This window comes from Apis mellifera, linkage group LG8 (assembly GCF_003254395.2).
Source record: "Apis mellifera strain DH4 linkage group LG8, Amel_HAv3.1, whole genome shotgun sequence".
NCBI classification, from domain to species: domain Eukaryota; kingdom Metazoa; phylum Arthropoda; class Insecta; order Hymenoptera; family Apidae; genus Apis; species Apis mellifera.
This window is the reverse complement of record NC_037645.1, coordinates 6,908,634-6,923,747: the sequence shown is the minus strand read 5'-3', so window position 1 is coordinate 6,923,747 and position 15,114 is coordinate 6,908,634. Positions and strand designations below refer to the sequence as shown.

The 15,114-nt window shown below is 29.5% G+C and overlaps 1 protein-coding gene across 3 annotated transcripts in view; it reads left to right on the top strand.

The window, feature by feature from the left end:
- LOC551806 (aquaporin) overlaps positions 1-15,114 on the top strand; it is a 34,204-nt gene that overhangs the window by 8,956 nt on the left and 10,134 nt on the right. The window contains exons 3-6 of one of the 3 annotated variants that reach the window (XM_006563770.3): positions 1,391-1,578; positions 2,302-2,445; positions 2,754-3,187; positions 3,601-3,939. The exons of 1 other annotated variant lie outside the window; for it this stretch is intronic. In XM_006563770.3, coding sequence (XP_006563833.1) covers positions 1,391-1,578; positions 2,302-2,445; positions 2,754-3,173 — 752 coding nt within the window. In that variant the 3' untranslated portion in view covers positions 3,174-3,187; positions 3,601-3,939. Of the gene's footprint in view, positions 1-1,390; positions 1,579-2,301; positions 2,446-2,753; positions 3,188-3,600; positions 3,940-4,504; positions 4,861-15,114 lie in introns of those variants that run through there. One more of the 3 variants, XM_624191.6, reaches the window with a different exon arrangement.

Here is a 15,114-nt window from a genome sequence, read left to right as displayed (position 1 = left end):
TAATTCAAGATACAAACAGATTATTTAGAACACCTCATATCAAATCAAAGATCCTCAACACTCTTACACAAGATTTACAAAATATCCTAAAAATAACATAACATCAATTCGTTCAAATAAATTTTTAAATATAACTTTTTAGGAAAACCAAAGGTAAATTAAATTCTTATCACATTTCTTACAAAATATATATGTATATAAGATTTCATATATAGAATGATTTTAAAGTAACGTAATTTAACACAATTAAACAACAATTCTAATAGCAGAATAGCGAATAAATTTCCAGAGACCTCATTTCCACCCCTCGTCTAATGCCCTACCCTACAAGATTGTAGATGGTAGTGCAAGTGGTGCAAAGAGGAAATTTCGCATGATCCAGGGGCAATTCCATCTGGAAACGGCATCGATCGTGCACGTCCACGGTTACCTTAATGAGTCGGGGAGGGGCTGCCGACGTAATTAAGAAAATTGCAGCCGATCGAGCGTGGATCTACCGTGCGCCACGAAAATCTCGCACGTGCTTGCGAGCATTATTCCATCTCGGCTCGAATATCAAGCCACGGCGGCTCCTCTAATGTTCCACCTTTCTCCTGCCGCGGTTTCTTCATTATGCATTCACCGCGTGTCCCTTCGTTAAACCTCTTTCTTCGACCAATACCCATCTCCTTGACATCTGTATTCCACCGAAGCCTCTGTTTACATTGGCGCCAACGATATCGGCCACCATCTCCCATTACCATGTTTCTAAGCCGTTTCGCCCAATCTCCCTAACTGGGGAGATCTAGATGTTAGGTTATGTAACGCGCGGTAAAAATTTAAATGGAAATTCATCCGCAGAATTGTGGCTGCAATTGGTTTTATAATTTTTCACAATTATTCGAACCGTTCAATTTCACGTGCGTTAAGGAAAATTCATTCTCTTTGACGCACGAACTCTTAGGGAAGTGATGTATTATATAAGCCGTATTCTCATATACCATCACGAAAAAGTTCTTTAGGATTTTAAATCGAAAATGAAGAAAATGATTTTACGAATTTTTATTATTCTTTTGCCGATAAATTTGATTAACAAAATAACGTGTTATTGTATTCAAATACGGTTAAAAATACTTTATATTTTTTGTGCAAAAATATGTTCTTGAATTTTAAGAAAATATATGATTATTATGTAATCTAGGAAATTTTTTGAAAGAAATCTATCTTTTTTAAAAATGACCAAAAGTGAAATATTTTTCCTGCAATTATTAAATATTTTGTATTACATATTTTAAGTGTTACAACGATGATGCATCAAATTTTCTTCACAAAAATTTTTTTATAGCAAGATCGAATTCAATTTTTAGTTTTAGAAAATCATAGATTTGTTTTTTTTTTCTATTCGTTCCAGGCTTGAACAGTTTGACAGATGAAACTGTCAGCAATTGGGAAATATTTACCATTGCCCTCAGTGAGACAATTGGCACCGCCATTTTGGTATTTATAGGATGTGCAGGCTGCATTGGGAGTTTGGGGATTAATCCTTCAGTATTACAAATCTCTTTAACATTTGGACTAGCTGTCTTGATAGCTATACAGGTGAGAAGTCTTGAAAAATGATTCTATATTATTTCAGATTGCTATTTTTTTTTAAATAAGAAAAAATGAATTTTGTTTTTAACTTTTCAATTGTATTTTGGAGTGTATGATTCAAAATTTCATTGAATTTTTATTATCTTCTGAAAGATGTAAATGAATTTTAATAAGAGAAGAGATTAAGAAAATATTTAATAAATTTAAGTGAAAAGAATCATCTAATTTAAAAAAGAATTAGAGCAGAAAAATATAAGAATTTTAATCTTTTACAATGTTCTAATTAACAGTTTTTGATATTTGTTCAGAATTTGCATGGCGCATAAGATTTAATTATAATTAATTCAATGTTAGTTTAAATTTTCGTTTCGTTGGACAAGAAATGATGTTAATGAAGTTCAGATAGTTGATTCAATTCGACTTTTCTGTTTGATACTTCTAAAACTCATCCTCTATTTACAATTGCTAATCAAGCCAATCTAAACAGAAAATCAAAAGGTCAATGATTAAATTGAAATTTTATTTTTAAATTTCCGGCAGTCCAATTCCATTTCAATCATGTACAACCTCTTTTTTCCCTCTAAAGCTCTATTTTATTCTATTTTTAAATAAAAACTTACTTTAGAGATCTTTGGTTCATTTCGATTATAAAATTCCTCCATAAATCCTTTTTTTTTATTTTAAATATATTTTATACCCCTTCCAATTTTTTTATTTTATTTTTCACAGAGCATTGGACATATCAGTGGTGCACACATAAATCCCTCTATAACAGTAGCAGCACTGATCTTAGGGAAAAAATCTTTATCTATGTCAATCTTGTATATTATTGCCCAATGTATCGGTGGAGTGTTAGGCTATGGCCTTCTTAAGGTAAAACGCTATATTAAAGATCAATGCTTTAATATTTTATTTTCTAAATTTATTATTTTTCTCCTATTTATACATTCTTGCATAATATCCATAATATATTTTAATTTATTTTATTTCAAAATTTTACATGCTTTATTTTCTATTCTTTTTTTGTTTTAAATATATTTTTACATTCCCGTTTATGTGTATTTATTATAGTAAAGATAATTATTATATTAAAAATTTACTTCACTGTTTGATTCTTAATGATGTAATTTAATAAGACATTTGCCTATTTCATCAATCATCATACTTTTTCTTTCCACCAGGTGATAACCCCAGTGAATCTAATGTACACCACTACTCCAGACACAGCATCGTCTTTCTGCATGACCGACATCCACACAAATCTGAACATATTTCAGGGCATAATGGCGGAATTCTTAGCGACCTTGGTTCTGGTTTTATTCGCGTGCGGTTTATGGGACGATAGGAATTCAAAGAACACAGATTCGGTGCCCATAAGATTTGGTTTTTGTATTACGGTGCTTTGCTTAATTTTCATTCCTTATACCGGATGCAGTCTCAATCCAGCAAGGACATTGGGCCCAGCCATATGGAATGGCTATTGGAGAAATCATTGGGTCTACTGGTTAGGTCCAATCTGTGGCGCAATTGTGGCGTCGATGATATATCGATATATATTTCTATACAAGAGAAGCGAGACTGATTTTGGACAAAGAGAATAGGAAGGAAAATAATGGTAGGTAGAGATGAAAATAGGCAAAGATTGTGCAATCCTATTTTCTTTTCATAAATTAGAATTATTTTTAATTTAAAGATGACGCAAATGTTCATTTCCTTGGTTAAAATATCTTATCTAATATTTTTAATTATTATTTTTATTTTCATTCTTTAATTTTCAATATTAAAAAATCACGTATTATTTCTACGAATCAAATCTATTAATAATTTCAAAATCCTAATGATCTTGAAAACGTTGATTCACATAAGTTTTATACAATTTCTTCTATTGTATTGTATTTTCTTCTCTATACAAGAAATTTCTTTCATCCTTTTTATTTATTCCTTTATCCAATCTATTTCACTGAAACCAAGAAAGAGAAATGTGAAAATAGATTGAGCTACGTTAATCGACTGTCATTTTACTTTTAGCGAGCAAAATCGCATTTCGATAGCCCATGTTCGCAATTCGAGCGAGAAATCCTAATCGTATTGCACAAAGCGGAAGTGAAAGATTGAAATGGTCTCGAGGAGTTCTCGGTTGCGTAGACTGATTTTTTTCTTTTTCCATCGCCGTTTCTTCTTATATTCTCTTTTCTCGCGAAAATTAATGGTGGAATTCAGATTATGTGCGAATAATCAATGATTAATATGATTTTAAAAAAATACCAAAAAGTAGTATGAGTGGCAGAGTGATTAAAAATTGTAAAATATTTTTTTGAAAAAAATATTATGTATATAATATTTAAGATAAATCATCGATAAATGGAACTATGATTTGTATAATATATTTCATATTACATTTTCTTAATGATGAATTTTTTCAGAATTCTTCGATATTTTCTTTTTTATTAAAATCGCGATCTCGTATTTTTGGATATGAAGACAAAAATAAATAAATTTGATATATTTTAAAAAAATCCATTATTTTCCATCATATTTATCCTATTTTCTCATTGTTTCGATATTTTATAATGATCTATTTTATTTTATTTTCGTTTCACAAAAATGGAAAAAAATTTAGAGGTTAGAACTTTTAACTAGGATTGTAAACTTTTTAAATTTCAAGTTTTTATTATATACATTTCTATATATTTACTACACATTCAATATTTATATTTAAGCGTCTAATATTATCAATTTCAAGTCTAATTTATTCTATCTATATTAAATTTTTAATACCTTCAAGTGACATTTTTCTTCTCCAAAATTGTATTTGAAAACCACCCACATTCCCGCGAATTTCTTTTCCACGGTTCACCAATTCTCCCGCAGATGGTGCATCTAAATTGTTTACAGTTTCGAGTTTGTTGCACGCGGCAAAAATAACCTCGCTTTATTTGGCATTCGAAAATAAACGACGCGATAATGCGCGCGCGCTGACGCTACCGCGCACGCGAGTAAACGAAATGGTGGTGGGGCAACTACGTGGAGTGAGAAAGGTTGGGCACTGAATCAACTCGTCGAAGCGACCACGTGCCGTGGCGATAAAAGTGCGTACGATCGTATCCGTTCACAAACAATCGGGACGAGTGACGGTGCAGTGCACTGTGCTTCTCCATCGTGCCTTTCAATCGATTCTCGATCGTTACCTCTCGATCATCACCTCTCGATCTCTGGCCGCGCGTCAGTACATACAGTGACTGTGTGGTACGGCTCTGGCGATCATGTCCTCTAACGATCTGCGCTCAGGTAAGTCATGGATAAAATCAATCAAATTGTATCCATGTAATTTTTCTTTGTTGTTGGTATGGACTATATATTTATTTATAACGATAATTCAAATTTTTATAGATAATGTAGAATTTTTTAATATTTGTTAGGTTGAACACACGATGAATTTTTAAATATGTAATATTGTAAATTGTACATTATATGAAAGCAATATCGATTTTGAGCATGGTGAAATGAATTTGAAATTATAAAAATTAGTAAAAATGTTTAAATTATTTCTGAAATATTTTTAAATAAATTAAATTATATGTAATATTTAACAGCTTTATTTATTGTTCATTTAAAATTTAATACGATTTAATATGAATTTGATTTAATTCATAGATTAATATAGATGTAGATAGATATCAATATAGATATAGATATTCATAGTAAAGAATAAAAATTTAAAACGATCGTTTTCTTAAATTTTTTAATGTTTGATTTATATATAAGGAGAAAGCGTATGCAATTTGCATAGCGAAATATCTCAAAATATTAGAAAGTAGGTCATTTATAAAGTATTAAGTTTTATTTTCATACAAATATCAATTTCATGCGTATCATCATTGATATACTGCATAAATAATTTGGTAGAGACATCTGTGATTTAAATGAAAAGTTCAATGGCCAAATGTAACCTATATATGGCAGTCTATGTGTTAAATATGTATAATATTGTGCGATAATTTATCAAGTGGATAGATATTTTAAAATTTTGTTTAATACTTTGTATGTATGTATATATACTTCACTTTATTTTGTTTTGATTATTCCTTTAGTTTAGATAGAGCATAAGGTGCAAATTCATAAGACGATAAATATCAGTTATTATTCTGATTTATTAGTTTCAAGTCAGTAAGTTAATAATATTCTTACAATTTGTATGAAAAAATTTATGTAAATCTATTATCAAATATATTTAATTAGTGCACAATGATTGAATATTTGATTATGTTTCATTGACGTAATTGCATGGTATATTCGAATAGGTTAATATCATTTTATATTAATTTATATCAATTTATATATCATATTTATATATTATATATTATAGCACAAGTTAAAAATATCAGTGGATTTTTATTATTTATATAATTGATTTATATAATTAGTAAAATTTCTACCAGACTACTAGATAAAAAAACAATTCAATGTGATTTTTAAAATATTATATGGAAAAATCTTGTAAAGTTTTCTTATCTAGTTTCTTTTTATCAGTTTATTCTTAAAAATATTATATATATTGATGGAAATATGAATAAAAGTAAAAAATTATAAATTTATAAGGTGGATCAATAGATTCCTGTTTTGTAGGTTAGATTTGGTAATATTAGCCATGAGTTCAGTGACTCGCTCGTTTTGATCAAATATTTTGTTATTTGCATTGAAAATATTGTACATTAAATATAATAAATATAAATAATAAATATTTTCTATGTTCTTATTGAAATTCTAAGCTTAAAAATGAGCAAATTAAAGAAAGAAGTCATACAATATTAAATCATAATATATGATAATCATATATATGATAAACTTTCATTTGATTAAAAAAACTGGAAATTGATTCAAAGAAAAATTCGATGAATGTTGACGAAAAAAAAAGAAAGAAGAATATAAATTGTTTAATTTAAACTGCGAAATGAAATACTGAAGCATGGATACTGATCGTGTATATAACAATGTTTTTATAATAAAATTCGAAAGTGTCTGTTTTTCGATAATATCTTATGATTTGGTTTGTGTATGTATTGAACGCGTTATTAACTTAAAACAGAACAGAGATTTTATTTTGAAATGAAATTTTTTTTGCTTTTTAAAGTTCTATTTTTACACATTTTGTACTTTCAAGACAATTTATATGTCTGTTTGTACTAAAATCGATGCCAATCACGAATACAGTAAGACTAGAAATTCTTGCCACAGTTTGTTTCATAATTTTTGACTAATCAAAATGTATCTATATAAATAACAGATATTTGAAAGATAATTAAAACAAAATTTTTGTGAAACAAATTTTTTCCAGTTTAGCGAAATATTTTATACAATCTTTAAGTTCTACATAAAATTTAAGTTTTTTAAAATTAGAAGTTATCTCAGTTTTACTTTAAAAAGAACTAAAAATTAATTTTTTTATGTTTCATGCCAGAGAAAATTTGTTTATACATTGCTTTCTTTTTAAGTTTCAATTTCTTCTTTACTGTTTAATTTATGTTTATCTAATATATAGTATTTCTCAATTTTTGTTGTTTTCATATCATTATTTCATATACTGCAAATAATATTTTTATACATAAGATTCCATTTTTTTGAAAAGAAAGAATATTTTGAGAATAATTTTAAGACACATATTAGTTAATGTTTCCTTATATTTCTGTGAAAATTAATTATTATAATGACAAAAAAATGTCACGATTTTAAATTATTTGATATCAAATTCTGTTGACTAATCTTACTTTGTTATCACAATTAGTCATATACATTTGCACATTCGTTGTTCAGACTTTGACACTTATGTTAACAAATGATATATATTTGATTTAACAATTGGTGATCACACGAGAAAAGCATGATATTTATATTTTCTGACTACTTTGTGACTAACAATGGCATTCAGATATAAAATATCAGATAAAAAAATAATCAAAACAATATAATATAAAACATTACATATAAAAATATAATATAATATTTTTAGAATATTTAAATATAATAAAAATAAATAAATAAATTTTATGATTATGTTAAATCATGTTAAACCATGTTCTTTTTTTTTTTTTTTTTCAAAAATTTTTAAATTCAAAATTGTATAATATTTCCATAATCAAAATTATTATTCAAACTCGAGTCGTTGAATGTTCATTTATGGTCGTAAATCTGATCAAGGTAACATAATCATCCGCAATGCAATTATTAACATTTGTTTATTACATATGATACAGATGTCGAAGATTGATCGTAAAAAACAATAATATGATTACGTAAAGCAATAGATCGAATTCAATTCGATTTGTATTTTCTTATCCTTCTTGACCTTGAAATATTTCATTAGCGAAACAGATCAAAATTGCACATCGATGAATAATTATATTTTCATAAGAAATAAGTATCTTTGCGAGCACGTGTATTATACTTTTATTTCAAGAATGTTTTATGTATTTCACTAAAAACATTTATCGAGTTGAATTATACATGCTTCTTCTTATTTCTTGGTTTTTCTTTAATCGTCGAAACTGAAAAACAAAAAGGCAAAAGAAATTTTTATTTATAATCAAGTTAGAAGAATTTATGCACATATCGATTAAAATTTCGAATTTTTAGTAGAATAATGGTATATTCATTTTATTTATAGTAGAATTAATGCATGACTTGGAAACGGAATATGATTTTATGCTTTTATCTCGATTTTATTTAATATTTTAGAATATCTCTTTTATGAAAATAGAAAAAAATTATCATTGACTGGAACGAAAAGTACATAATTTTTAACGATAATTTCAACGTTTTGAAATTCTTCGTTACAGAGTTGATTTTAATAAAATGATTAAATTAAATTAAATTAAATTTTATATTTACATATCATAATTATATAAATTAAAAATTTCATCAAAATCCTTTTCATCAATTTAATAAATTTAACACAACACAAAATTCATAATTTCTTTGTAAGAATAAAACTAGATCATCTTTTTCCCTCCTTTTCCTAAATGAACAATTTAAAAAAAAGAAAGATGAAGAATAGCGTTAACTCATAAACACCTTGAAAAATGAAAAAGAAAAAAGGAAACGAATCTTTCGAGAGAAAAAGGAAAGAAAAGTGGGAAAATAAAATATCGCTTGGTATACAGAATCGAGTATTTGCCAATTGCTCACGTGGCCGAGTGCAAGCTAGCTCGATAGCATAGCGCTGCATCGCGCGATCAAACTTTTGATTGCGTAACAATGTTGCTCCATGGCACACACAATTTTCTACCGACCGTTATATTTTCTTTTTACGATCGAGCAAGTGGTATCGTTCTGAAACCGGTTCCTCCTCTGGTTATCGTGATAGTTCAGAGATCAGAGGTGCGTCTAAATTAACTTCGTTTTCAATTCGAGCCGGGGTTACTTTGATTTTCAGTTGAATCAAAACTCCAGTTTCAATTTCCTTTTTTATCGGCAGAGAAATATCACGAATAAAATGAATATACATATGTATTTATCTGTTTAAAGAATACTTATCGAAAGTAATATACGATTCGTGGAAGATTGGAATTCCTAAAGATTCGTAGAAAAATAAAAAATTGAATTTTTTAATTTTTGATATCTCTAATAATATTGATAATAATAACACGTGATCATTAAATGATTTTAAATGGTATTAATTTTATTAGCTTTTCGATTTGATTTGATGTATCTACGGATTTCCAATACGTGGTATCTTAAATTGAATAGTTTTTAATATACTAGTTATTTTTCTTTCTATATAATATAATTTGTATAGTGAATATTTTTAGTGATTTTTTTTTATTTAAATATATCTATCGTTAAAATACTTATTCTATTTATATAAAAATTACTTTGGAAATAATAAATAATTAACATAATAATATCGTATGGTATAAATGTGAAAAATACAAGAGAAATACAATTAAAAAATGATCAAAGTAACAGCAATAGATTTAAGCTAGTGTTTCTATTTTAAGTTAGATCTATTTTTGTACCGATTTAAAATGCTCATAGAAAATGCATGTAAAATAATAACATTTAGAATAGCTTCTTTCTTAATATTTTTTCGTTTTAAGTAAAAGTAAGTCGCACATAAAAATACGATCGGTTATAAAATATCGGTCTCGATTGGATCTGATTATTCGCTTATTTTCCACGTTTATCGAATACAATATGGAAATAACGTTATCGTTCGTGATGACACAGTTGCTGATAGATAAGTTTGTTTAAAATAAGTCACCGAGGGAATGAATATCAATATAGGTATTGACAAAAAAAGTTAGAAAAATTTTCCAATTGGTGGCCATAACGATACTAGCGCCACTTTGACCTTCATCTTCCCGTTCTTTTTTGAAATAAGACTTCTCCTATTGATATTTATTAAAGATGAGTGGAAATTTTCTCATAATATTATTTTAATTTATTGATATATTCGAATTATCAAAAGAGTCGAAAAAGATTTTAAGCTTCCGGGACTCAAAATTTCTTGAATTTTAAGGAAATGTTCAACATTTTTTTTTTTTATTTTAATATCGATCAGATTTTTGACTTTCGTTATTTTTCTTAATTTCTTTTATCGTTTTTAAGATGCCACGATTAATCTTATTCAAATATTTTAAATCGTAATTAATTTTTTTAACTCGTCTGAAAGAATATTTTAATTTCAATTCTCTAGTATTCTTGTTCCCATGAAAAAAAATCAAAATTTCAGATTATATAATTCAACTCGTTTCCCGATTAATCAATTGAATTTGTATACAATTAACTTGATTAATCCGAACGAGATATAATTGACATAATTGATAAACTGAGAGATCATCGTCCATAAAAATATTAATATCATTCATATTTCGATGATAATTCAGTTTTTTCTAAAAAGAAAAAAAAAAAAGAAAAAAGAAATACGATTATCAATGAATCCGACTATCCGCTTAACCTACACCCTGTAATTAAATTCACCAACAATTCTTTTCCTCGGGGATTTTTCCACACTACACACCGAATCGAATCTGACATTCTCCACATTCCTATTTACACGCATACATCTTCCAATAATATGTATCCAATGTCTTTTTATCTCGAAAGTTACGAGTCCGCCTTTTATCTCTCTCTCTCTTTCTCTCTCTCTTTCTTTCCCCCTCTCTCGATTCAAATAAATAGGGGAAATTGTGTTATCGGTCGAGAGGGGATTACCCGATAACATTTTCACCCGATGTCCTTGCCACAGATTTCGTAATTTTTATCCACAGATTATTATTACCTCGTGTAATATTGAAAAATCAATAATATCGAATCGAATTTTTTTTCGAAGAAACGATTCAACATCTCTGTATCACTCTGAAAAGCGAATTTGAGACTTGTTGAATCGGCGACACGAGCCATTAGTCAATTCGAGCACGATGATGATCTACGCTATATCGACTACGCTATTCATCCCCTCCCCCTCCTTCTAATAGGCAGATTATACTAATTGCCACATAATCTCTCGATGGGATGGAATTAACCGATTGTGTCCGGATTGGCTGCCACCGCTTATGGGCTCGAGGACAGCTCTCTCAAAAACGACGTTTGTTCAGTGGGTAATGTAGAATGTGGCGTCAAGGTCTGTTTACATTGACAGGAATTGGACCGGAATCGAGTGGATTTCAGTTCGTTTCTTCGGGCGAAAGGACACACGGATGGAGATAAGAGCATGTGATGGTGATCTAGGGGGCGTGGCCAAGCACGTAGGCCGCTATTAATTACTTTTCTCCGAGATAAGACTTTGCAAGCTTCTTCTTCCTCTTCTTCTTCCCGCGTAAACGGGATTGTTATCGTTGCTAGGAACCGTGCTACTTAGCGAGTAGAAACTTTCCTCCGCTTCGAGACAATGGGAGAGTTTATGATCGGATTTTCCTTAGTTCTTCCTTTGGCCTCGCCGCCGTCCTCGATATTTTTTCGATCTTCTATTTATGGGAAACGTCACGTAACTTGGTAACCGTGTCACGTGAAAACAAGAGCGAAATATACGGTGTTCACGCGAAATTTTATTTTATTGCTAGCCAGAGAAATAAATTGTTCCTCGTATCGATTCGCGAGAGACATTTTTTTTAAAATTGATTTTAATGGTAATTTTTAAAGAAGGATCTTCCGTTAAAATGTGAACGATTTATTGATGAATTGTTGATGAATAAATAATAATGCGATCGAAAATAGAAATATCGTTTATTGGTTTCTTTTTTTTTCTTCGTGACGATCGATCGTTATCGAGAGAAGTTTATAAATAATTTGCAAGAGAAAGATCGGATAAGATGGAAGATAAGACATCGACATGTTTGCGTTCTTTCTTATCGATCGTGTTTTTCTAAATTGTACCAACGAATCTTGACAATTCTTTTGAATCGAATCAATGAAAAGATTAGATAATACAGATTAATAACGATAATTAAGTGTAATGAAACAAGTCCACTCGAGTAAAAACAAGTTCAAAACTCTTAACGATCTGTATTCTCAAGAACCTGTATGAAGGATTCTTGAAAATTTTTTTCACATGGAATTGAAGCGAAAGTTCGAAAAAGAGTTTCCTTGTCGATATTTTCTTCGACACAGAATCTATGAAAATCCAAATGAACAGCTTGATAATAATATATTACAATATTATATCGAATAGAATCAAGCTCGTGACCTTTCTTCTATCGATCTTTCTTCTTTCTTCACGAGAGGATGCTCGTGCAAAGAAATCGTGGAGAGAGAGAGAGAGAGAATCTTTTACGCGAAACTAAGTGAAAGTCGAAGCGGAGAGAAGGTTAGGTTCAACAACAACGAGTTATGGCGGGATAAGAAGATGGTGGCGCTAGTGGGCAAGTGGAACAATACGACTGGCATAAATTACACGCAATTACGATGTATCCAGTGGATCGCAATTACCTGTTCGCCGCTTCGCAAAAGCGAACGAGGGAATGCATCGTTGCACAAGTTTGCCTGCCTCAGAATCCAATTATTCCTTTCGAAAATATTATTTCTATCGTTCTTCTAAAGAGAATGATTTTTCTTTTTCTTACTTATATAATTCAACGATTTGAATTCCATTAATCCGATTTTTCACGGTGCAAGCCGAAAGAAACGAAATTATGGATATATCGGAAATTTTAAACTTGAAGCTTTATCATTTATAACCGTTGTATATTTACGAAAAGTTTTTAACTAAGCCGGGGATAAAAAGCTAAAGTGGCGTTGTTAATTAAAATTTATTACTTTTAAATATGAAAAAAAAATAACGATCGCAGGGAGATAATTGTTTCACGAGTCGTGTAATCACTTTGTTGAAAAGATGAATCGACATTTGCTAATTTTTTCAATCAATATTGTCTATTAATATAATAATATTACCACTATTAAATCGATAATTTATTCGAGTTACGAGAAAGGGGCGCTTAAATGGTCTTTAAAAAGCGCATAAAAATTCCTGCAAAATTCTTTTTTCTTTTTTTTTTTTACACGGTTATTATTATATAACTTTCATAGCGAACGATAATTACAACAACAACAACAACAACGAAATTTGGCATTTCCGATATTATATGCAATTATTATAATTACCCAACGAGCGTGGTAAATCGCAAAAACATTTTGTATCGATAATGAACGCGTTATAGTCGAGGATTGACTGCATAAATATTTTATAATTATCCTAATTAGTGCGAAAGAGTTAATCGAACATTGAAATTTGGTTAAATATTCATGGCCGGCTACTTTGAAAATCCGATGCGTAAAATATCGGGATCCAAGGATGGGCCGACGGGCGGCGTCATCGTCGTATCGATCTGACCGTTCGATAACGATGAAATTGTTTCCCTTTGGCGTTGGCCAGGAATTTTGGGTAATTGTAGATAACGAGGTCCGTGAGGATCCACGGGGGAGGGAATATGGATCCAATTTCCACGGATAGTATGGATATTTTCATCGGGTCTGGGGATCGATAGCGATGCCGAACAGCCGCATCAATCACCGGCCACTCTTCCGATGAACGTGCACTCTGATTACTTTCCGGGTATTCACCGTCGAAAGAACGAATTCGCGAGCGAAAATACGAGTAACCGCGTGTTTTCGGCGCGAAAAAAAACGCGATTCGCCCCTTTTTTTTTTTTACAAGGTTGTTCGACAGTTGTAACATTGAAACACGGGTGTGTGAAACGATCGTTGATTAACTGTCGCGTTGGCTGTCTACTTTATAATTTTTTTTATTTTGAAACGTCCTGTATAGTAACGGAAGTCGTGTTATGATCGTACGATGATGTAATATTGATTAGAAATTAGTGATTGTGAAACGCTGATTAATTGTCGTATTGGTATTGTACTGTGTAATTTTTTATTTTGAAACGTCCTGTATAGTAACGAAAATCATTGGCATGTTTATAATCGTTCGATGATGTTATATTGATTGAAAACGTGTCTCTGAAAAGATCATTGATTAATTGTCACGTTGTTGTGTATTCTATAATCTTTTATTTTGAAACGTCCTGTATAAGATTAAAAGTCATTGACATATTTATAATCATTGAATGTCGTTATAATGAAAACGTGTCTGTGAAAAGATCATTGATTAATTATCATGTTGCTATATATTCTGTAACTTTTTATTTTGAAACGTCCTGTATAATAACGAAAATCGATGACACTTTTATAATCGTTTGATGTTATAACATTGACTAGAAACATAATTATAAAAGGATCGTTGATTAATTGTTCCGTTACTATATATTCTCTAATTTTTTATTTTGAAACGTCCTGTATAGTAACGAAAATTATTGGTATATTTATAATCGTTCGATGATGTTATATTGATTGAAAACGTACCTGTGAAAAGATCATTGATTAATTATCGTGTTGCTGTGTATTCTGTAACTTTTTATTTTGAAACGTCCTGTATAATAATGAAAATCGATGACTTTTTTAATCGTTCGATGTTATAACATTGACTAGAAACGTAGTTATGAAAGGATCGTTAATTAATTATATTGCTGTATATTCTCTAATTTTTTATTTTGAAACGTCCTGTATAGTAACAAAAATCGATGACACTTTTATAATCATTCGATACTATAACATTGACTAGAAACGTGGTTGTGAAAGGATCGATTAGAATTGATTAATTGTCCTGTTGCTATATATTCTTTAATTTTTTATTTTGAAACGTCCTGTATAAGGTTAAAAGTCATTGACATATTTATAATCGTTGAATGTCGTTATAATGAAAATGTGTCTATGAAACGATGATTGATTAATTATCGTATTCTATAATTTTTTTATTTTGAAACATTCTATACAGTAGAATCATTTGATTAATAGTCACGTTACTTTTCTATAATTTCTTATTTTGAAACGTTCTGTATAATAAAAGTCGTTGACACATTTACAATTGTATTGATTGGAAATATCTATGAAAAGATCATTAATTGATTAATCACGTTGACGTGTACTCCGTAGTTTTTACTTTGAACCGTTATATATATATATATATAATTATGAGAATATTTATAATTATTC